This window comes from Patiria miniata, unplaced genomic scaffold (genome assembly GCF_015706575.1).
Source record: "Patiria miniata isolate m_02_andy unplaced genomic scaffold, ASM1570657v1 HiC_scaffold_3, whole genome shotgun sequence".
Lineage (NCBI taxonomy): Eukaryota > Metazoa > Echinodermata > Asteroidea > Valvatida > Asterinidae > Patiria > Patiria miniata.
In genome coordinates this window covers 30,566,578-30,591,706 of record NW_024037069.1, presented here as the reverse complement: position 1 = coordinate 30,591,706, position 25,129 = coordinate 30,566,578, and the positions used below count along the sequence as shown (strand labels likewise).

General features: G+C 41.0%; 1 protein-coding gene across 1 annotated transcript; it reads right to left on the bottom strand.

The window, feature by feature from the left end:
• Positions 1 to 539: 539 nt before the first annotated feature.
• LOC119736370 (QRFP-like peptide receptor) lies at positions 540 to 23,858 on the bottom strand. Its single transcript, XM_038210383.1, has 6 exons — positions 23,381 to 23,858; positions 4,700 to 5,175; positions 3,836 to 3,959; positions 2,907 to 3,248; positions 2,245 to 2,472; positions 540 to 1,827 (listed from the first exon to the last, which is right to left on the bottom strand). Exons 2-6 carry the CDS (start codon positions 5,146 to 5,148, stop codon positions 1,678 to 1,680), a joined length of 1,293 nt encoding a protein of 430 aa, XP_038066311.1. The 5' UTR covers positions 5,149 to 5,175; positions 23,381 to 23,858; the 3' UTR covers positions 540 to 1,677.
• Positions 23,859 to 25,129: the final 1,271 nt, after the last annotated feature.

The following is a 25,129-nucleotide window of genomic DNA, read 5'->3' as shown; positions in this document are numbered from 1 at the left end:
TGCCTCGAATTCCTGCCGCATAAACATTTACTTAATTTTAAAGCAGTCGCATTTTTTTCACGGCTCTTTCGCGCTGCAGTTTTTTTTTCTTCAGAAAGCAGACGAGTTTCGATTTTTTGGTTTATCACTGTATTTGCAAAAGTATAGTATACCATTGAAGAGTGGTTGTTGTCTGACGTTGAGGGCGTAACTTGACAATTAAAAAATGATTATTGATATTGCGGATTGCCAAAACCTGTGCGGTGTGTATTGAATAAAGCTTGGTAAATGTTTTTCTTTTAGCCTTAGCTGTGCGAGCAAATCAAGACAGAAATGGTGCTAAATATAAAACTGGATTAATTGCGACAAAGCTGGCAGACGAAAAGACAAAATTTCGGCGAAAATTCTTTTAAAAATCGGAATGAAATAGATTATATTTTTGTAATAAGTTGAAATCAAAAGTTGAAAGACGATACGGTTTGATATCGCGAAGCAAGCATCGTGTTACACTTTTGTTGACAAGACCGATTCTTCCTATACCAATTGGAACGCTGACGAGCGTCTAAATGTAATAAATGATTTGTTATGCAGCCGACACACCCAGTCGTGTGGGGTTTTTTTTACTATGCTTACGAGGACCCTTATTGTTCCCCTCCTTTGTTCCTATGGTTTGGACTTTAACTTTTTCTCTACTTCTCCCGTAAGGTTTGTACACAAAAAAACTTCCGAGGACTTAGGCACAGGTCCTCGGGGTTATTGTTATCGAAAGTAACCCATTGTCCGCTGTCCTCGAAAGGATAACAACATCTTACTTAAGTCTGGTATAAAAGTTCACTTGGTAAGGCATGTGCACTATATAGAGCGTGGTGAGGTAGAATACTACCTACAAAATAGGGATTGTTTTATCTTACAGACATCTTGAAGTCATTTGGCGTAGAAAAAATATATACACTAACCACAATACACTCATTATTATACATCCCGATGAAACACAGTTGACAGTTTAGTCTGAGTAAAATAAATAGTTTCTCGTCCGGCTTTTTTTCAAAATACTGAAGGAGCAGGGCTCTTTTTTTCCCTCAAGATGGCGGATTTTCCAAGATAGCGGATGGATTCTTTAATTTTCTCGACTATTTTTCTGAAACAAACTTGTGTCCAAAGGAGCCGTAACCCTTTCTACATGGCTACATTTTTGTTGGAAACAATAAAAAGACAATATACTGACAAATATGAGCAAATTATATTACAAATGTGTGAATTTCAAACCAACAAACAGAAAAGGAGGTGGCCAGGAAATTCCAGCTCTGTGGAATCCGTAATCTTGGGTCATTCCATGAATTTGGGGCTCAAAAGTGTGACAATGTTGTGACCCTGCTACACCTGACCTGTGTAATTTGCCATTTCAAGTATCATTAAGTAATTGACTTCAAACTAGTTTTGTATTTGTTTGGCAGCTACATCGCTTCACGATATTATTCTTGGATATAAGAAGGCATTGAAGAATGTGTCCTGAACTTACAAAATCTTATATCTGATGTAACAGGGACAAAAAACACATTTGACCCAAATTTATGGACTGACTACTTTCGCAGCTCTTATACTCCAGTGTCCTTTAATAATTATTTGTACATCTTTAATATTTGTACAATTTTCTACATCTTCCGACATTTTCAAGACTTTGTCTGTAGTTGTTGTTCCTTAGACTTTGTCTGCAGCACACGCAGACGACACACTGACATTGTCAGTAACAGTGGACCCGCCCGTGTGGCTCAAACCGACGCGACTGACTGTCGTTGCCTTGGAAACGCCGCTCGGTCTCCGGCGGACCTTTCGAGACTTGCAGCAAACCTACGAGAATGTAAAAACATAAGCTCATGAAAAAAATACAGCCAAAATTCGAATTCGTTTAGTTAAATCACTTGCAGTGCCTTTCAACAAACAATGCGCTCACGTGATCACTGTACACACATGTGGCCCCCTTCAATGGAGAAACCATTGTGCATTCTATTGTACAAAGCAACTGCCCTGTGACGGATTATCTTAACAATAGCTAACACTATAGTGTCGCTACTGAAGGGGCCTTCGTACTATAATTGGCGTGCTGGGTTTGGTCTCTAGAGAGGTAAGACGAGTGACAAGACAAGTTCGCACATAAACGCAAAGGCGCAATTAACGTCGCGGAGTGACGTAAAATTACGTCATTGGGCCTATAGCGCCCTCATGTGGTCAAAGGTACAATGAACAGTTTAATACCGAGGTGCCTACCTTCAAGGCCCAGATACAGCTCTGTCGAAAGCTCGCAGATACCAGGGCGTAGACGATCGGATTGATGGCGCTATTCAGGAAACTCATCAAGTTGAAGACCATATCCGTTATATGCCACCTATTTTCGAAAATGTCCACCAATTCGAATCTCTTGACGATCGTGAAGGACAGGAGTGGCCCCCAGCATATGATGAACATGACGACGATAAGCATTATCATTGTCGTCATCTGTGTATGTGGGGAATTGTATACGAAACAAGTGACTGATAAGTGGGATTCGAACTGGCGACGACCCTCAACCCAACTGAGCGATACCCCTAATTTGATTGTCCAAGAGCTATCAACGTCCTTTTCTTTATTTTTTGACAGGCACTACTCAGAAATCATGTGTTTCAAATTTTGTGTGGACAGCGTTGACACCAAAATGAAAATGGTGGCAATGCCGGTGTGGAAGGAGATTAAGTCCCCACAGGATATTATGTCCCTCAGACTGATTTTCCCGGTTTTGCAAAGGTATTGTGTCCTGGGACCCGACAGTTCCTCCCAAGGAACAGTCCCCCAGCTGCTCCCCTACCCAAGTTTCACCCAAGTTACGCTGATGACCAAAAGTGGGACAACATCACCGCCAAGGTTCAACTGCAATGCGTATGTGCTTGACTAACCTGTCTGATTTCTGCCTCCTTGTTCTTGGCCGATTTATGATTCAACTTCTGCGTACCATTGGCCACGTACACGGAGCCAGACATGGATCCGTTGCGAGCACTGCCTGCCTGGTATTTGCGTGATTGGCTCATGGCCACGGCACCAGACTTGGTGCTCTCGCTTGGTACCCGGCGGGTGCAGAGCGTGTGCATGATGAAGGCATAGGCCCCTGTGATCAAGACCATGGGTACGCCGAATACCAGGAAAAACTGGTAGAGAGCGTAGGCCCGATTGCCTGTTTTGGTCCATACCAGCTGGCATACGTCAAACGGTCCTTTGTCGTCCACATACGTCCTAGTACCCTGACCCAAAAAAAATAAAACGGGGAATTATTAAGGTTTAGTTTTTGCCCAGGTAAGGGACGAAATAGAGTACCGGAGTTTTCCTCGTGAACTAGCGCATGAACCACAGTCGAGACGAGTCGCGTGAACTCGAGTTGAGTGGAATCATTTGCTCGCAGTGACTCGGGTCGAGTCGAATCATTACTCCTTAGCGAGTCGAGTTACCAAAAATTTGGACTCGAGTCGGACTCGAGTCGAGTCATTGACTCGCGTCATTATAAGAGACCTTATTCACGAGGAAGCCATTTTCGATCGTGTTCCCTGAATTTATTTGATTAATTGTAAGCTGCTGAATGGGGTGGTGCCAGACTATTTTATGGTTAGAGTGCGAGCCTCACTTACAATTTTTTTTATTATTATGGCTTAACACATTGGGTTGTGTTTAATCACAGCAGACTAGTTTTAATTTGAAATAAACTTTTATTGTATTGCTTTCACTTCAAAAATTAAGAGTTGACCTCGCTTTCAATTTAATATGGCCGAATCGTTAATAAAGTCTATTGGAAAAAATCGACCAGCTCTGTAAATACGATTTTCTCAAAACTCACCACCTGGAAGAAACTTGGTATGCTTGAGAGTACCGCTGCAATCCAGACGAACGTCACAATCTTGTAGGCGTTTCCCACAGTTAACACGGTACGGGACCTCAACGGGAACTTGACCGCATAACAGCTGGGGTGGACGCATGAAATATAAAAAAAATGCGATCAATGATTTCCTGAGAGGATCTAAGAATGGCAAACTGTTGAAAATCCAGACTCTAAAACGTCCACGTTAAAAAGTGTCCCAGAATCCAGGTTAATATGACCCTTATATTATGACCCAACACTCTAAAACGTCCCGGTAAAAGTGTCCCAGAATCCGGGTTATTATGACCCGATACTTTAGATTATAATCCAACACTCTAAAACATCCAGGTAAAAGTGTCCCAGAATCCAGATTATTTTGACCCGATACTTTATATTACGACCCGACACTCTAAAACGTCCCGGTAAAAGTGTCAGAGAATCCGGATTATCATGACCCGACCCGACATTCTAAAACGTCCCGGTAAATATGTCCCAGAATCTGGGTTATTTTGAACCGATACTTTATAGAGTCGAAATTACACTTTTCTGGGTCAAAAAGACACTTGTGCTTAGGTGCTGGGTCTTCAGGTCAAATGGACCCATACAATGGTCCACAGAAAAGTATCAGTTCGAATGTGATAATTATTTCGATACTTCAAAAGACACCGTGCACCTCTAACATCCCACTGCCCCTACGGCCAGTAATGGCTATGGGACCTTTACCTTTTTTACTGTTTACGTACCGTTTGTGCGAAACTTGTACTGATCTTACTTGTAAGTATATCTTAAGTTAAAATAGATGTTTCTTTGAGGTGAAATCAATCTTTACCTTGAGTTACTCACCGTTCTAAGCTGATGGCAGTGAGATGCAAAACCGAACTGACTGCGGACAACATGTGCAAATAGGTGGGTGCCCTACACATGAAGTCCCCGTACGGGAAATGCCCGTAGACTAGGGAAATGTTGAGCTTCCACGGTAACACCAAACACAGCATGATCAAATCGGCCATGCAGAGGCTTGCTATCAGAGTGTACATGACCGTGTGAAGATGGCGACACCTCCAGATCGTATACACGACGATGAGGTTGCCTATGGTACCCAGACTTATGGTTATGGCGTAGATGGCAATAGTCAGGTGCCGCTCCAGGTAATACAGGAACCATGCATACTCTAGATCGTAATCGTCATCGTAGGCTGGTGTCGTACCATTATCTTGGTTTCCCGCAATCAAGTCTGGTACCCCATCGGTCGGATGACCACCCAGTGACGTCATTTCTGTTGTGGGATCCATGGCTGACGTTCTTTGATACTGAGCCTCCTGTGTGGAGAACACAATGAAACTGGGCGTTACATATATAGGAAGTTTGGATGAAAAATAGTCTCTATAGAAACACTTGTATAAATTGTGTTCTAGTATGATGTCGAACCAACATCACTTAAGAAAGTTCATCACGTCTCATTGCTTCAGGGCGCCGTGCTTCGCGAGATAACTCATTCAAACAACGGGAAAGAATCAACAGCCTCACATGTAAAAGCGAATCACTTCAGAGGTTTTTCCCTTCAAATTTTGGCCAGCTGTTCTGTATCTGTATCTGTGTCATATAGTCGGCAAAGCAACCCAGGGGAAACATCACACCAACTTAGAGAGAAGACAATGAGAAGAAATTACAGTTTTAGAGGTGGGAGGAAAAGCCCAGAAGATATTCTGGGGAAAACCAACGGAATCAGGCAGGGACTGAAAACCCAATCCACATATTGGCCCAGGCGGGATCGAACCGGGGTTGCAGCGGTGGAAGGCGAGCAAAGTACCGCTACACCAACCTGATTCGTTCACGAACGAATCACCGAGACTAACTGCTAACACTTAAAATTCGTGTCACATTATCGACTGACGTGATGAACTCCATGTATCGACTCTGGTCGACTACTTTAATCCAACAAGCTCGGCGCGCGTCTCACTTGTACGGTGGCCCTGGAACGACATTTTAATATTGACCTTTTTAATATGAACCTTGTAACTTCTTAATATTGACGTTGTACCTTCGCAATATGCACGTTGCACGGAGCTTAATATCGCATTGTGGAAGTTGTTCCTTCTTAATGTGAATGTTCCAACTTGTTAATGTTCACGTTCGAACTTGTCAATGTACACCATTGATCATGCTTGATGTCAACGTTGCACCTTGCTTCTTCGCAATATGAACCATGTACCTAATTCATATTGTGAACGTTTGACCTTGCATCTTGTTAATATCATTGTTGAACCGTCCTCCTTCGCAATGTGAATCATGCATTCTAAAAGTACGAAGTCCTTGTCAAGCCCTATAGTTAAACAACCAGTTATGATGGAGTTTCAATCTGACAGCTGTTTAATGTCACTTAACCTGGGTCTACCTTGTAGTGATTTTTATCATGAATCAAGGCTCTCTGATATATTTCACACCTATTGTTGATCACTATGTGCGCATATTAATTGAAATATTGTAATACAGGGAGTTTCCATAAATATTATGATAGGGTCGCTGTAAGTTGCCGTGCATCTTGGAGTTGCAGCACTGCTGACATGAACTGACACAATGGAAACCGCATGCAAGCGTGAAGTGTACACGCTTGCAGACATTCAGATGTCCACATGAGCCAAGTTATCGCAACTGTAAAGTTCGCTCAAAATCGTATACAAAATAGTGGTTAACTATATAATTATTTCTATCACACAGAGAAAAAAAAGTGTTCATCAAGAACCATTGAGTTTTTAATTTTACATATAAACTTTACTGATCGAGACCTATACTGTAGTCTTTGCCCGAGGCTGGATGCTGTATTTTATTCTGTATTGACAAGGTAATGCGTGCGCGGAGTATATGCCTGAAATCTCCTGGGTAGCGCTGCCAAAGTTCTTAAGACAACATAACTGTTGACAGCGTCTTCTGCCGCACGCCATGGCAGCTTCACCGGGCTTGTCAGTGACTGGCTGGGTTCCGTAATAAACTCCTAATCTAGAGGCCAAGACTGCACCTACCGAAGACTATCCGTTGCAGACTCGTCTTTGTCGTCAGTGCGTGATCAAGTGAATTATCACAGATATAAATATATACTCGGCCAGCAACACTCGCTGGTGAATAAAGCTAGACCAAACGACTTGTAACGTAACGACACTAAAGGGAATATATAGATGTATGCGAACGGTGTCAATTATAAGCCTGCATTGATCCTAGGTATTTACTCGGAAATATTTCCGGAAATGTTTTGTCGTTTCGCTTTCGATGTTGGCTTCTTCCTCGAATCCTGACCAATTACAGATGAGGACGTGTAACCAATATGATGTGGTTGAATAACATGATGGGGTTAGACTAGAATTGGAACATTTTCTGGAAAGAAAGGAAATCTATACGGTGTAGATTACATTTCTTTCCAGAAAATGTTGCATGGATGGCTATACATAGAAAAAGAAAACCGGCCAAGATGTAAACCAAAACATACATTTTTGAAATTAAAGATATATTCGTCTCCCGATGGCAAAATATCGGTGTCTATGATTGCTTACTATATACAGGTGACCCAAACAAATGCAACCCTGAAACATTTGTCCCTTTTTTTCAAAAACGTGATCTATGAATTTTTAAGTTTTGGATAAGAGATAAAAGCTGAGAGTTTTTTCTCTTGTATACTGAAAAATTGCGTAGCTGAGAAAATGCAAATTAAGTAACACCACTCCTGGTCCATTTCAATGACATTACCACAGTTAAGAAACATTTATTTTAATATGTCTTTCATTAATTGTGCAATTTCTTTAGTCTTTGGACATATTTATGATGCTGAAAAGGTTTAAAATAGGACTAAAAGGATAAGATACCTGTTCGGGTGGAAAATAAAAGGTATTTCCATCAAATTCATTCGTACTCTTGTCATGTGCCGTGTTGTTTGTAAGGATTAGGACACAATGCGCTACACGTATTTCATGCACAAAATTGGTACAGTGTAATTCCCTTAACTGTGGTAATGCCATTGGAATGGACCATAAAGGAGTTGTGTTACATAATTTGCATTTTCTCAGTAACCCAATTTGCTGTTTTCATGTTTTTCTTTTCAGTATTTAATGAAAGAAAAACCTCTAAGCTTTAATCTGATATCCAAAACATAACAATTTATAATTCATGTTCAGGCTAATGAGCGCTGTTTCACTAGAAAAGATGTGTTCAATTCATGAGACTAATTAATTTCTTGACGGTATACTCTCCGTCAATTACAACAATGCAAAACGGTGTTCTGTGATCACGTTAAGAAGGGTTTTATCATAATACTTTACATCCTTCAAGCCCTATTCAGATTTTTTGTGTGTTTTTAATCATAGTTACGAGAGATTTCCGATGGTGTACATTGACAAGATCGAACGTGAATATTAATAAGTTGGAACATTCACATTAAGAAGGAACAACTTCCACAATGCGATATTAAGCTACGTGCAACGTGCATATTGCCAAGGTACAACGTCAATATTAAGAGGTTTATACAAGGTTCACATTACAAAAGTAAATATTAAAATGTCGTTCCAGGGCCACCGTACACTTGCTCTTGGTCGTCTTTTTGCTCTTGGTATACCACGTGGAATGTCGGCTGATTTACCGAAGAGAAGTAAATACGAGATATAATGCGTTTTAATAAATTAAAGTAATTAAGAAGTTCTCATCAGTGCTTGAAATGAGTTCTCGGCCTGGATTATTTTTGCCGCCTCGCGGTTGACTGATCAGTTGGGATTGACCACAAAAAACAAGTCTGGTCTGGATATGGTCCGAGTAAGGTCTCGTAAATACAAGAAGCTTTCATCGATGCTCCGAGGGCTTGACTCGTATCGGGGTATCAAAACAAACCGATTACACCCTTAAGGGGAACTGGCCAGGTTGGATTAATTCGACTGCACGGAACATTGGCCATGACTTATGATATTGGGACTGACCGCCCCACCTCACTCCGTATATTGGTCAATTAATCCCAACGCTGTCGTAAACAGGTCGTTACTTATCACACCGCAATATCCGATCAAGGCGTCCTGACTGAAAGGTCATTCGGGTCGGTGAAATAAATTTTCAAGTTTCCATTTCTCACAAACTCATCCCAGTAAGAGAAAACTAGCTGCTTGTTATCAGGTGTATGTAAAATCATCGTGTACTACGCAAAAAAAAGAGAGAGAGAAAAAAATCCCTTTTTTAAGCCTATAACACAACTGGACAAGGAGAAAAGAAAATTGCATATCCCTCCTTTAAAATAAAACCTATGCGACTGATGAAACTCGACACCTCGTTTTAACTGTCCGGTGTCACGGTCTCACTTCTCCGGCGTGCTGGATTTTCCGGGTGAATGCGGCGGATAATTGAGCACGTTACAGAGCACGTTACATGAGCACGATACATGCTCATGTGTCCGCTGTGCTTACTTTTCCTCGAGCGGTGCTATCATAGCTCCATGAGTCTACCAAGTCCACCCAAGAATGTGTTATGTGACACTTCCTGTGGGTCAAGCTTAGAGAGGACTGGAGTATTTTGCCTGGGTCATTCCATGGTCTTGCAACAGCGTGGGTGTGTACGTGTGTGTATGGAAGAATAATTAAGAACGAACTCCTTGGTCTGTGCATGGCTCCTTGGTCTGTAAAAGGTCTGTGTTCCTTGCTCGTTCGTGGCTGTCTTTATTTTTGCAACCATGTGTATCCTTCACATCTTTACATGTACAGTGTATTGGGAGTTCCGCGCGCCACGAAAATTCTGGATTCGACTGGTACCTTGTAACGTATACATTTGTACATACAAATATCCAAAGATCTCATGTGCACCCGTACAACCCCAAAGGACTCAGCACACAATAAAGTTGGCGAAAGGTACACTACTGCGCAACTTGCGCATGCGTGTTTAGGCGAAATTTCCCTCTGCGGAGAAGCTAGCACGCCGGAGAAGTGAGACCGTGACACCGGCATGTTTTTTAATAAAGCGCCAATCGTGATTGAATGACGACTGTTTCCTGTCAATTAGAAGTAAGAAGAATTCCGACGCTTTGAACTTTGATTTGCCCTTCCAATCGGCATTCCTTTAACGTCCCCTTGTAAATTACACCTCTCGAGGGTGATGCCAACTCATTTGTGTCTTGAGTGAGTCTCTGGGCTATCTTGGAAAGCACTTAGTATACCAATTCATCTCCACACTGCCTGTTGACTCGCAAAGACATCGCGAGGGCAATAATTGTTTCCATAAAATTCCCCAAGGTACACAAGTCCACAACTGCCTGAAACTGAGCCGCGGAAATACTAGTCCAGCCCGCTCCCTTGCATGTCTCCGTAGTACATAAGCCTGCGGTCATCCTGCCGATTTACGCTAAACTTCACTGCAAATTGGAGCAGTTTTTTTCTCACTCTCTATCTTTTTTTTATCCTCGCGCATCGCCGACTGACAAAATTGGATAAGAAGAAGACACACAAATCTATGTACGGGTTTGTGTTTTCGTGGATGATTTGACCCAATTGCATGTAAACAGTGCAATGCTAGTGAGATAGGCTCTGTGGACGAGGCGAGGCGGCAGTGGTAATACGCTCACGCCTGGCTTGACCGCTGGCTGTATTCGGGTGATGACGCTTTCTATTTTTTTCCACCTGTAAGATAACTACCTATACCAAAATTATTCAAGTGACCATTTATGGACACAGCATCGTTTATCCCCAAAACGCAATATATCCATAATGAATCTTTAAAGTTTTCTAGCAGCATAACAGCTGTTTTTAAAGCTTCATTTTTCGCTTTTAAATATTGTATATTCATAAAGGTATATATCATTATATCAGTATATCATTTGCAACTACTGCTACATGTATGGATGACAACAAAACACAGGTAATTTGTACACAAACATTTGGGGCTGTGAACCAGTTGAAACTTTCATTTGGTTTCTCATTTATCCAGAATTGTGTGGTCATCTTTTCACTCATTGTTTGACTGGTGATTTGAAACTAATTATTTCTTTTTAAAAAAAAAGGTAAAATCTTTGCGTTACGCTGAAGAATCGTTATCAGTAAGTAATGTAGTAATGTCTGTCACGAGCCAATGTGACCTATCAGGCCGGTGTTTATCTCCTGCAGAAGCACGAAACGACTGAGAATATTTCTACTCCCCTGCACGGGATGCTAGTCCATCGCAGGTTACTCCCCAGCTAATGCCGGTAGCCATTTATATATACTCGTGGGTGGAGAGAGGCAAGTGGGGTAAAGTGGCTTGCCCAAGGACACAGCATATGACCAGCAGCTGGATTGCGAACCCCTGACCCTCTGATCGTGAGTCACGAATCCTAACCACTAGGCCACACTCCCCCACAGTAGCTGAGTGTAAAATTAAATGACATGATTACAATAACACTAACAGCTGATATTTACTCCAAGAGTATCTATGACTGTTGTTATACTGGAGAGGCCGTTTGTGATGACATCTCCAGTCCCATTTTTTGTTAAAGTTTGATATATTGTGTTGCATTGCCAGTTTAGGGGGAGAGACAGGATAAGCGATAAGTAAAATATATTGAGTCAGCCCAGTTATTTATGACTGGATATAAAATCCGATTGACCGATTTTATGTCGGGATAAACATCTCATTTATGTCTAGAACTCGGGAAAATGAAATAACGAATTACAAATTGGCGACAATGTTAGGCGTCTAAAATGTTGTGCATTATGACTCCCGCGGGCGCGGGGAACATAAGCCTGGGCACTTAATATTATATGCTCCACATAAATCCGGGGTTTTTTTCGTATAAGAAAGCCAATTACACGGCCTCATTCGTAAATGTTCTGGATATAAATTTGATGCTGGTCTAAAAGAAAATCGCAAGGAGTTAGTTTGCATTCGATTGTTTAAACAACTTAATTATTGTTTAAATTGGCATAGCTTCCGCCATTCTAAATAACATATTTATTGTGCGCCAAAAGACTTCTGGCGCCGTTTGAAAAGAAGCTTTTTTCAAATTAATCATGTCTCCAATTGGCTATTTTAATTGTTTTCAATGGTTCAAATTTGATAAGCACATTTGCATAATGACGTAAATGACTGAATTGTTATTATAAGGTTTTGATCAGATACACCGTGCCCTCTGGAGACATGCACACAATAGGGGAAAAAAGATTGTATACGTCTCCACAGGGCAATTTCTATAGATGAATACGTCTCCACAAGGTTTTTACGAAATAGATATATGGATTTTACTCAAAAACTAGGAATTTCCAAGGTATGTTGATTTGTCGCAAATTGTCTTATAACTAGAAAGCACTTCAGGAAGACCTCCCATAATTTGTACCCGATTGTCAATGGACCGATCCAGTAAGCTCCGCCCAGTGCGCACGTGGGCGAATTAACACGTGCTCCTCTCCAATGCCACACTGCATTTTCCTGCCGTGCGCATACGCGCGCGTGCACGCATGTCGGACTTTTGTGCACGCATGTCGGACATAAATCACGGCTGTGGTTGGTCAGAATACCATGGGGCGGTGCTTACTGGATCGGTCCATTGGGGACCTTCGGGAATCGTGGACCCTATTGTCCTCCTGTATTGCTCAACGTCCCCTATTGAATGCAAAAAAAGGACTGCGCTACCTGACGGAGCGTACTTCCTCATTTACAAAGACCTATCCCTATACGGTGTAGTTTTATCTGGAAAGCTCACCAATGGCTACATGTTCCGTGACAGGGGCAATGCGAGAATTATTAGACATCATCTCGGTGTCGAATACTGATGTTCGATATCCGGTCTCGAATTCCCATACGGGCTCCGATAAATTTGAAATTAATATTCCAAGTATGAACCGTGTTATTTGGAAACGTGAGACAGCATGAAATGGAGTCATACCGTGACACGGCTGTGCCGTAATGTACACGCAAAAATGTGACAAACTGGGAAGAATGTGTTCATTCGAACCGGAAACCAGGAAAACATGCTGCGCTCGGCGTGCGAGACGAGGCGGTGTGAAATGTTAATGAAATATGCGTGACTATATTTCGAAAACATTTCGAAAAGCCTGCGTTTCCAAATGCATTCAACCATCAATATGCAGGTCACGATGGGTGGAAGTTTTCAATGGCATTTCACAGAGAAAAACAAACAAACAGAAGATGCAGGAACATTGCGTGCCGAAGGCTAAAAAAGCCGGACAGACCTTGGTATTTCTGTTACCTTGTAGTTACACTTATAGTTACACGAATTTGATCTCTGATTTGATCTCTCTAGAGTTACACTTAGGCACGATCCGTGCTGCCGGAAATGCTAGCAACGACACAAAACGGTGTTTTCCACCCCATGCACTACGGCTAATTAACAACATCTGAAGGCTAGCCTTTAATTAGCTGGATTAAAGATGTCCTCGATTCAAAATCCACAAGAAATTATATCGAAAATCCTGTGAGTGGAGTAGGTAAGTCCAGTAAAGCGGGGCTACCTGATGTCCACCAAATACCTATGCTCCCCAATACCTATGCTCCCCAAAATCCTTAGAGTTAACGTTAGGGTTAGGGTTAGGGTTAGGGTTGGGGAACATAGGTATTGGGAACATAGGTATTGTGGAACATAGGTATGCACCCCAGTAAAGCTGGTCTCGGGCCAATTTGGACTAAGTCTAGGTAGCTATCTGAGTTGTTTTTTTCGGCCAAGGTGAGACTATAAGCAAGTGTAATCCACAATTGACAGTCAGTCCGTGCATGAGTCAATGAGATGCGAAGAGGACTCTGGGACAAGCGTCACTAATTTATGTTGAACTTTTTCAAAGTATATAACAAAATGAAAACCATAAGCTCGCGTGTCTGAGTCTGATGGTCCTCAACGACATGCAAAAGCAGAATCTTGAACAATTAAGGAACGAAATTTTAAAGATATATCATTCAACTTGGTATCTAAAGCTTGATGATAGAACCGTTTATCCGATGACTAACATTTTGCAACCAACAACATTTTGTAACTTATTCTGCCAGTTGTGACATGATGTGAAGTTTTGTCAGCACGTTTTCTGCAAGGCGTCTTGCAGGGCGGATCTAGCTTTCAGGAAAGGGGGGGGGGTGATGTGAAGGGGGGCTGCCGAAACCACGCCCTGCTAAAGGGGAGTCTGGGGCCGTGCCACTGATCTCTATATAAAGACTGGATAGCTAATAAAGAGCCACAAAATGTACGAATTTGATGCCATATTGGTGAGACCGGCTGGTGATCTACAAAGGACAAGTTGCCGTCTTTATAGACAGCTTGATTTCTTTTGTAACGTCGCGGCTCACTTGACTTATATTTTGGCCACCACCACTGACCAAGGTTTACTACAATTTGCGGGTCAACTGTTGATACAACGCGCGCGTATTTACGCGTAGAACGTTCGTATTATAGGCGGCCATCTTCGTGAGACCGGGGGCGAATTGGTCAATATGCAAAGTCTACTGTGTGAATGTTGTATGCATATCCGCTATCCAGTCTTTATATAGAGATTAGTGGGCCGTGCCCCCCGGAAAAGTTTGAAATCTCCTGCATTTTAAAGGCGACTTGAGGTACATTGAGGAACTTTAGAATTCCATTTATTATTTTTGCCCCATTGTACTATAGATTTTCCCGGCTAAAAAAAAATCATTAAAATTCAGCAGCTCCATCGTTTAATTTCGTCCACGAAAAAAATTCACACGCTTTAAACAAAACCAACTTAATCATTTACCATTCAATTTTAAAGTTTGGCAGCCCTCTTTAGTCACCAGGTTGAGAATATTCGTCATTGCAGATCAAATTCGTCTAAGCTTTTGCCGAATGGCAGCATTCAGAGATCGAATTCACTGATATAAATCAATTAGACGGATTTGATTTCTGAATAACGAGGTTTGGCGTAGACGAGGTGAAATCGAATACTCCGGGACGAAAAAGTGTGTTCATTGTTATTGCTTGAACCTGTCAAAAGACGAAATTAAACATTGGAAGTGCACTAAATCGATGTTGATTAACAATTTGAATATTAGAAACGGTGAATCGATGTACGTTTTAAAATATCCAGGAAAACCAATAGTATCATAACGTTATTCAGCAGCTGAACGGGGAGGTGGGGCGGTGGAACCCCGAAACCATACCCCCTACATCCGCAAACTGGAATGTCTATTGAATTGTGAATTTCACACCGGTTGGGAATTTTTTTTTTTCCGTCAATCCGAGCGTGTTGTCACCGGTTGAGAAAATTGGATGGAAATAATCTTCAAGTTCGAGTCTGGTATCGTTGTTCAGTCCAATCCCCTTTTTATTTATGGCCGTGACAACGAGAGGCACTCTGGCGCCGCTTGAGCCATTACTGTTATTATTACGGATTAACTGCGACAAAGTACAATCATCTCTCAAGGCTAACCCCTTGAGGGTTAATCATTATAGGACAATCTGGAAATGTAAGAATCCCCTTTTTATTATTATTATTATTATTTTTATTATTATGGGTTTTCCCTGCTATTTTAAAACATTTTTCGTTCGAATTCACCGATTCTTACATTCAAATTCGTCCAGCAACATCGACTTGGTGCACTTCCAATGTTTAATTTCGTCTTTTGTCAGACAATTTCAAATTTAGTCCAAGCAAATTCGAACAATGAGCACACGTTTTCGACCCGGAATATTTGATTTCGTCTCGTCCACGCCGAATCGTGTTATTCAGAATAAAATTCGTCTGATTGATTTATATAAGACGAATTCGTTCTCTGAATGCTGCCATTCGGCAACAGCTTAGACGAATTTGATCTGTAATGACGAATATTCTCAACCCGGTGACTAAAGAGGGCGACCAAACTTTGAAATTGAATGGTAAATCACTATATTGGTTTGGTTTAAAGCGTGTGAAGTTTTTCGTGGACGGAATTAAAACCTGTCAATCCTAACTTGAATGGTAACATACAAAAACGGCCGTTTCTGAGCGGTTTATACTCCACCACAGACTTCGGTCTAAGAAGAAAGTATATTTACCACAATACCAGTTACAAGAGTCAACATTATCAGCTGGAATGACAGTTTACCTTTCCCAAGCCGACAACGGCGGTGACGGCGTAAAACGGTGTTACCGGGATTACCGGGAACTCAGCGCTCAATATCCCGGTACAGAATCGATCCGTGTCCTGGTCAAAAAAAAATATTCCCGGTACCTGACGGCAATATTGCCTGCTGACGCGAAGTAATTACTTTCAATGTACCTAACACCTCAACACTCAAAAGTAAGCATGACTGAATGAATGTGACATGTTGTTTTGCTGCTGTTGAACATCATGAGCTGTATATCATGTTCTGAAATCGAAATATTTATACAGGGCTTGAGATTGGATAGGTTATGGTAGGCAATAACAAATGGACGCACAATGTGACAGGCGACTTAAATTTGCGCGGCAATATTGGACTAATTACGTTTGTGTGGAATTGAGAATGTGTGACGGAAAACTGAACCTCTTTCTGTACAACTTACTGTTTTTGGCCTACCATCTTTTGTAGTTTAAGTGGTTAGTCATCATTGAGTTATGTTCATTGTACAGATTCGTCTATGGAAAAAAAACCTTCTCATTGGTTTAAGTTTCATGTATAACGTTTAGCTGATGGCTTCGCTAAATCTAGGAATTTTTTTTAATGATTTGATCCACTTTAAGCCAAAATTTTAGTCAAAATACCGTACTCATTTTAGTAAAAATACCGTCGGATGGCTTAAGTGACGGGGCCTACCAAAAATTACCAGACAACAAAATTCTCCTGTATTACTGAAAGTGAATATTTTTAGGGCCACGGGTTTTTCCCGAGTTGGGAAGCGGAAAGTTTAGAGACACACATTTTTATCCAATAAAATCGCGTCTTGTGAGGCCATTGTGTTTTGTTGAAATTTTTAAGGACCATGAGATAAGAAGGACCATTGGCTACAACGCGATGCATTCGAAAGCAACAACCTCCAATCCAGTTGCAAGGTGAAACATTAACGCGCGCCTGAAGCGTTTTCATTGGCCGCTATGTACGCAAGCACCGCCCACACTCGGCGATTTAGACGCGGTCAGCAAGAGCGCAAATCCTCCACACGAAGAATCACGCTTAAGGGCGCCAAAATCGATACTGCTCCTAAGTGTCACGAATCGTCCTTGTTTATTTTCGTGCTCCCCTAGATTGATTCAACGATGACAAGGGTCCTTTCACTACTTCCGCGGGTCGCTCTGTTGCGACAGATTTCGCCTTTTTGCAAGCTGAAGAAGGTTTAAGTGCCGGCTAAATACATCTCACCGCGGTAGAGAATGATTGGTTTTTTTGGCTTGCAAGGAGGACACGGCTTGTTCACTTAAAACTACCCTCAGCCTTGGACTGAGATTGTCTCTTCACTAAGAAGTGACACCTCGGTGCTGAAGATTAATTGATCGGACTTTTCAGATCGAAATGAGTTGTCATATTTTGCACATCCAATTTTCCACTGACGATATATTAGTTTGTTTCTTTAATTTGGTAAAATCGTTCCCTTTGATGCCTGAAGAAGTCTGTCAATGCAATGAGCGCCTTGCAAGTAAACAGGATGTTTATGCATTCTCTATAAAAAAGATATTCTGACGGATATTTTTCTTAATCCAAATTATTAATTATACGACTCAATCTCCTGGATCTTTTTAGAAGATTGCGAATTATGGCTTCATCTTTTGGAGAAAAATATTTAGTATGATATGAGAGCATCGGTTTGTCCAATCATAGCGTTGCATTCTTATCTGTCACTGAATCGTATTTAGTACCGTTCACGCTGATTGGCCGAAAGCTGTCCAAATGAAATCCCGAATAAGAAAAAACTCCAACCCACGTTAAAATTGCTCGCTGTGAACTATATCCACACTTTGTTTCCACAATGTGATTAAAAATGATATTTTGACCCAGCTTATTTAGGAGGTGAATTGAGTTGTATACACAGATGGAAAATATGGCCCACGAACACTACCCCCTGAAGACTCACAACCACATGCTAATACGGAAGTTGTCACGCAATATGACTACACACCATGCTCTTGGGGCGAATGGATTTTAATATATTCCTCCTCACAAACCACTGGACGGCAGGAGCGATTGCCACAAAAAAACCAAATAATTTTTAAAAAAATTGTTGATAGATAGGTAGCCCCGACACTAGAATATTTGCACAATCATATTTTTTTTCAGGACTTAAATTTGGAAATGTCTCTAACTTTTGACGAAACATGGAGCAATTTCTACAAATCATGTTGGTCTTATATTACGTGACGTGTACATGTATTATTGTGGAAAGTGATTCCGAACATTTTTATACGTTTTGCAACAGCGCATCCGTTTCCTGTCTTAGTCCCCCGATACGCAGGGGCAAAGAATTGTGCTCACTGAGTTGAAGCCAATTAATTTTCGGTCTTGCGGCAGATCGCCGGTCAAGTCGGAGTCTGGGGCTTGCAAAGATGAGGACAATCTGTCTAAAATGTCCCCTCTGATTTAGTTCAGTATAGGGGTCGTACGAACCGCACCATGACATTGTGTATCTTTGACTTTTCATAGTGTAGTGAGGCGTTTAATTGGGCCGTTGAAATGAACGGTAGTAATACAAACGTGACTTTATCCAGAAGTGCTTGGCAGTTCGGAATAACTTTGATATATTTATTTATTTATTTTTTATTTATTTATTCTCATCATGTAAAAACATGAAACTTGTCTCCTCGTTCTGCACACAAATATGATCAAGACGAATACCACGATATGATCAAGACATTGTGGCCAACGGTGGCGGTTGTGACAACCGTGGCCATTATTGTGTGACAATCGTGACAATGAATACCACGATGCTGACAAACGGAGCAATTGTAACCGTTGTAACAATCATGGCAATTAATACGATGACAAGCAGAGTAATGGTAACGATTGTGACAATTTGTCGGTTCTGACAATAATCATTGTTGAAAAAATATACAAAAATGACAAACATAGCGATTATAGTGGTTGCGACAATCGTGACAATTCTGACGGTTGTTGCAATTAATACGATGACAAACAGCGACTGTAACGATTATGACAATCGTGACAGTTGTAACGCTTGTCAGAAGCGTGACGATTAATTCGATGGTGACAATCGTAACGATTGCAACGGTTGTGACAATCGTCATAATTTGTTTACGGCTATGACAGTCATGACACAATGTTGGCTGAATTATAATGGTTGTGACATTTTTTTGAATTTTCTTTTTTTCAGTCCTCCCATTTCATCCTCGGAGTTATGCTCAGTTCTTTCCATAAAATGCGGTTTTTTTATTGCCATTACGATTTTGCCCCCCAAAAATCTACATTTTCATGATTTCAAGCAAGTTGACGATTTCCTCTGAACATAGACGTCAATCGGTGGGGGACGGCGGCAAATCCCCCTCCCCCACTTTTGAGAAGCTATCGACGCCCGTGCCTCGAGTTTATAGTCGATGACCATACGTGCGACAGACATCTGCACACTGAAGGAAAGGGTTGAACTTCAAGGCCACTTATCATAATTAAAATGTTCATCATGAGGCGTCTTGTTTCGTAAGAAACGCTCAGCTAATACTACAGTCATCTTTGATGGGTGGACCAGGGCCTAATTGTAGATATAGCAACAGGTTTGTTATATGCTACAAAACCAGCGTTCAGTCCGATGGGACGCACTGCAAAATCTAATAACAATAGTGGCAGCTTGGACGGCAAACACTGCCGACGCGGCTCGGCGACGTTAGGCCAAACAAAAAAGTCTCCGGTTTCTGGTATGCGCGCGCGTCGCCGTAGCCATGCCCGTCGGCAAAATGATTTTTTTTTTTCAATGAAAGATGATGTCTCAAAACCGCCAAACTCACTGGTTTGACTGGAATCCTGCTGCTGCACAATTTTAACGTGTTTTTAGATTGGGTCATGGTCGAGAATAAGCTTTATGTGGCCTCTCTGGACTCCCATATATTTGCACTAAGTTTAGTCGGGCACCATTTGCAGTCATCAGCCGACATTTGAAGCAAAAAAATCAGCTAAAAAAAAAAAAAAGCCGCGTCACCGCACCACTTTTTGGGCAAGCTCCATACCAGAAACCGGAGACTTTTTTGTGGCCTTATAGGCCTAAGTAGTTTTACTTTTCGTCCACTGTTCAATTTTTAATTTCAAGCCGGCGCGCTACGATTAATGCACACGAGAATGGACAAATAATTGTTTGGGCGCACTTATGAATCAAGGAATTCCACGTGAATGGGTGTTAAATGATATCTAGACGAAAAAAAAAAGTAATGGAGTGATACCAAGATATCTTGAATTGTGGCTGATTAAATATTCCGCTTGATAGCAGATGTCGGTATTCTCGCCAAAGGTTTAGGTACTCGGCACATTATGTGATGACAACGATATAGGTCTATTATTATTTTAAGCTTATTTAATTCTGCTCCATTTCATACAAGCACCAAAATAACATAAATAACCTCCAAAATGCATCCATGCATATGAAACAAAGAACACAATGAAAATACATCTATAAATATCATGTATTCATAATAAATCAAAAAAAATAATAGCGTAGTATTTCACTAGTATTCAATTGTTTCATTTAAAACAGCAACGATGATCATTCGCGTTCTTTAGGGATTGATTGGTTGTCAATAAAAAATGATGTAAGGCCAATGTTATTAATTTCCTAATTTAACAATGAATTAACTTAGAAAGTCCAGCAAATGTGATGTTGCACTTGAAATACAACAAATGAATAATCGTACATGTCGATAGTGCTTTCCGGTTGCTCGCGATTAGAAAGCCTACACAAAAAAGTGAGATTCGAGAGGGTTGCAGGCTGCGTACCGGTAGTGGGTCTATACGTTTTCTTCAGTCAGATAATCAACGTATGTTGCATTTTAATATGGTAGCAATGCACTTTTTTATCGATCGCATTATACGCTTACTGCTGTATCAACGTCTGACGCCAATATAACCTGTATTGCCTGGTTATTAACATTGATTAAAATTAATTAGAACTAGTGGTTTGGTGGGTTTTTGTTATCAACCCGATCGCCTGATTCCGTCAAGTTTAAAAGGTGATCTTTTTGTGCCCGATTAACCAACAAAAACAAAGAGAAGGGGTTTGCCCCGGTGTTTCTGGCCTCCTGTTATTACTCCCATGCGGAATCCTTAGTAAAAGACTAGAACCAACCAAGAACAAACCAAGAAGAACCACGACAAAACCAAAGGGTAATCGGAGATCAGCCCGATCACCCAATAAATCCAGCAGTTTGCTTACATCTACAGAGTAACGAATTGGGTTCATCAGCTGTACCGTGTTGGGTGGTGCAAAAAAGAAGGAAACCCACTTTTGACAGCAATTTTCACCTACTCTTTGATCATATTTCAAAAATTCAATTGAATGGTATTAAAGTATTGATTTTTAACCATAAGTGACGAAAAAATTATTCCAAATGCATCTCTGAGATATGGTAGTTTAAAACTTTCAAGTGCCAAACCTGTTTGTCCACGGACGGCTTTATTCCATGCGCTTGACTGAGCTCCGGAGCTTGATTTGAAGACCGTAAAGCCTGCCGGTAATGCTGAGCCTGCATACTGCCAAAGTTACCAGTGGCATCCCTACTGCAAATAGGACCCATTTTTGGACCCTAATTTTATCAAATCTGCTCTTAGATAATAGCCCAAAAGCTAGGGAGATGATCCTCGGCTATATTCGCACGATTCCACCGATTTTTAAACTAGACGGTCTCGTTTCTTACAAAAAATTGTGGGGGCACTTTTTATGCAAATTACCGACTCGGACGCGTAGAAATTTTTGAAACCCTAATCTAAATTATTGCGCCCGCTGTCGGTCTTATTGCGCCATTCTGATATATCTTGTGTCTGGCACCCCTCCCCCCCCCCCCCCCAGCCAGCCACTCCCCCCCCCCCCCCCACCACCACACCAAAAAAATAATAGTAATTAAATACTGTTAAAAATATGCTCGTTTATTTAGAAATTCATGAAGCATATTCAAACTGATTGGATTTTTCCAAAGTGTCTTTGCCATTTGCAAAAGTTCTTTTTAAAAGCCCATCAACCGCAAAAAAACACTACACTAGACTTACACGTAGACAACAGTGAGTTTAGTGACTTGTATTCAAATTATTCTTGCGATTGTTTTAATGATTTTTTTAACCACGTTCAAATAAGTTAAGTAAGTAGGTTAAAATTCCTGTCAAATGTAAAAAAATTCCTGTATAAAATATGTTTATGCTGTCGACACAGGCCGACGGGGGGGGGGGGGGAGGGAGGGGAGGGGAGGGGGGCGTGTGGAAGGTAGAGTGTGAATCGTCCACAAATCTTTGCTCAAAAATGCTTTCAATGAATTGTTCTTCCTGCTATATAAATCATTAGTATTGATAAATTTACATTGATAAATTGTTCTCAAAAGCCAGCTAGTCAACCAAATTATGAAAAGGAAAAAACCCACTGTTTGATCGCTGTTTACTTTATTTGAACTTTGAACGGTTGTCTCGGAAGGGGTAAGATACATAATGGAAGACATGATCTAATAGTTCGCGGCTACACTGTATTGTAATTAATTGATTTATTTCCTTGTAATGTATGGATGTAAGAAAGTACTGTATAGGCCTATGTATACTCATACGAATGGGAATATTTTTGCTGTTAATTTTATTTCTTTTCAATTTAATTAGTATAAGTGTATTTACCTGATAGAATTCAGCCTATTGAATGTATACATATTCATTTATTACCTTACTTTGTAATTACGGGTTCCAGGTCTTGTACAAGCATATGCTTTTTATCTGGATCCCTCGTATCATATTTTGTCATTCTTTATATAGTTTCCTGTTTATTATGTTTTTTGTGCTATGATATGAAAATAAACCATAACCATAACCATAAGTTTTCTGCATTAAGATACATTAAGAGGAAAACTGGTGAGGCACGAGTTTGGCGATGCCACTGCTTCCGATGTGATCCCATGAAGAGTTCTTTTGCAGAAAATAGAACGCTCCCTGGAAAAGAGTTGCACTATAACCCGAGTCAAAGTAGTCTTTATTCATTTTAGTAGAAAATGTGTGAACATGTTTCTTCATTTTATTCATGAGTAATGATTGAAACAAATAGGCAACTTGTTTGTAATTTGATGACGTCACACTTGGATAAACATATCAGTATTAGGGTTGATGTTCATATTAAGTTTCAAATTAATTCGTCGTTCCGTTTGAAAGAAACTCTATACGGAGAATTATCGTCTATAGAAAAAAAAACAGAAAAACATACAATGAAGAAAGACAAACCCAAAGGATGATAGGGGATCAGCTCCATCCACCATCAGCCAATAAAGCTAATATCCTCAAGCCAATGCTAACATTCAACCTCCCAGTAATGGGATGTTGGTATCGTCAGACACGACGGTCAAACATTTACCCTCCATTTTTTATTTCACGTTGTTTACGAACTTAACTTCTGCAAACGATTCCATAATTGATGGTAGGAGAAAGATCACAAACTTTTTTCTTACCTGCTTTTTGAGAATCACGCAGTTCTTGGTCACTCGCCGATTAACGGATGAAGCTTCTTGAAAAGTCGGATTGATGTCAAACACTCAGCTTGATCAAATTTGTTTATCGTGCACCGAGAAAGTCCAAGCAATACGTCTAACCAGGCTTTGAACATGACATTTTCAGTAGGCCTATTATGGGAGGCTCAACTGCTGCAGAATTGACTTTGAAAAAGATGAAACAAAATTGGCTCCCGTTGAGAGAACGCGTCACTTTTAGACGAAGCCTTTGGGTAGTATCTGCAAGCTGGGATTCTGAAATACCGACAGTCTGGATCACGCAGTGAAGTGTGGAATCGATATCCGGTATACGCATGCCCCTGACACTATTTCAACAAGTCCTCAGCTGGCTGGGCACGGTGCTTGTTTTCCCGCCAATTTCATCTGACGGTTTGATCTCCGTCCGCAACTTCTGAGGTATCATGATCCTCGTCGTGTCCTCGTCCCAGACGATTTTGTGATTGACACCGTGTAGCTCACAGACTCTTTAACACAGCGCGCTTCATTCAGGCAGCGCGTGCCACCGCGCATAAATGAATAAATTACAGCTGCTCCACCTGGGCATTCATGCGCACTGGTGACGTCTGTGATTAGTATTCACGCCCACACGCAGAGGTTTGATAGCTCTCGTTTTAGATTGGCAGACACAAACTGGGTCATTGGTTTGCGCATGAAATGGCTAGTCGCATTTCCAAGATAGTTGGCCCTGTGCGTGACAGAGACAAATACCTGTACCAAAATCCCCCTCCAAGGAACAAGCCTGCAAAACATTTCCAGGAACAAATTTACGTCCTCTCAATTCCAAATTCTATCCGGAAGGGTACACCCCTAGAAGACCTAAGTGACTTCGGTCAGTGACATCAGGGACTAATTGAATTGGAAAGAATTGTAATAGGATCCGACAAATTGATGGACCGCAGATGATGTATTACCTATAGTTGCATAAAGGATTCTGGTGTAATTTAGCTGCAGTTGAAGGCGCGTTCCCCGGGCTGTTTTCGAGTATAACCTCGCAAAAAGATATTTTCTTGTCCAATTGATATTTTCCTAGCAATATAAATGTTATTCACTTTGGAAAGAGACACTGAACGAACCAATCCACCGATGTCTGCTTTTTGAACCATTTCTTTACAAAATTTGATAGTAGTTGCCAGACAACAATTCAGCTCTCGCAGGGCGGGTTTATTTTGTGCGCAAAATAAAACTCCATTTAAAATTCAAATAAAATTTGTTTGGAGAATTTTTTTTTTAAAAGAACACGGGGCATGCAGCTTTATGTTCATTTTTTATTATAGGTACTCAAATTGATAGCCTTGTTTTTTTGTTGCAGTCAGATAAGTTAACGGGTACTGGCCGTGCTGAGTTTTGTTTGTTGACTTAATTATAGAAATGTGAAAACCATTGATGAACAACGTGTATACCTTGCATGCCATCTGGTCTATTACATATATAAAATAATGTAATGCCTCTTTGCATAAAAAGGAAACCAGACTGTCTTCAGCGTTGCGTCTTTCTTGCATCTGGCGCATGCGCAGCTGATCTCTTTGAAGTATCAAATATATCTGCCTGCATGGGAGTAATTATCTTTCACGTGACCAATACTTCACCAGTGAGAATGGCCAGACCGGAAGATATCATTTGTTAATTGAGTATAAATCACGGACATAATCTCAGCACCGTCTCCAGCTCTGGGCATTAGGGGGCAGGGCC

Bases quoted from the DNA above. Each gene is read 5' to 3' on its own strand.
- LOC119736370 (XM_038210383.1), bottom strand. From the start codon at position 5,148: ATGGATCCCACAACAGAAATGACGTCACTGGGTGGTCATCCGACCGAT. The intron at 3,249-3,835 runs GTGAGTTTTGAG...TTTTTGGGTCAG, and splicing joins TACCAAGTTTCTTCCAGGTG to GGTACTAGGACGTATGTGGA. The intron at 1,828-2,244 runs GTAGGCACCTCG...ACATTCTCGTAG, and splicing joins GCTGTATCTGGGCCTTGAAG to GTTTGCTGCAAGTCTCGAAA.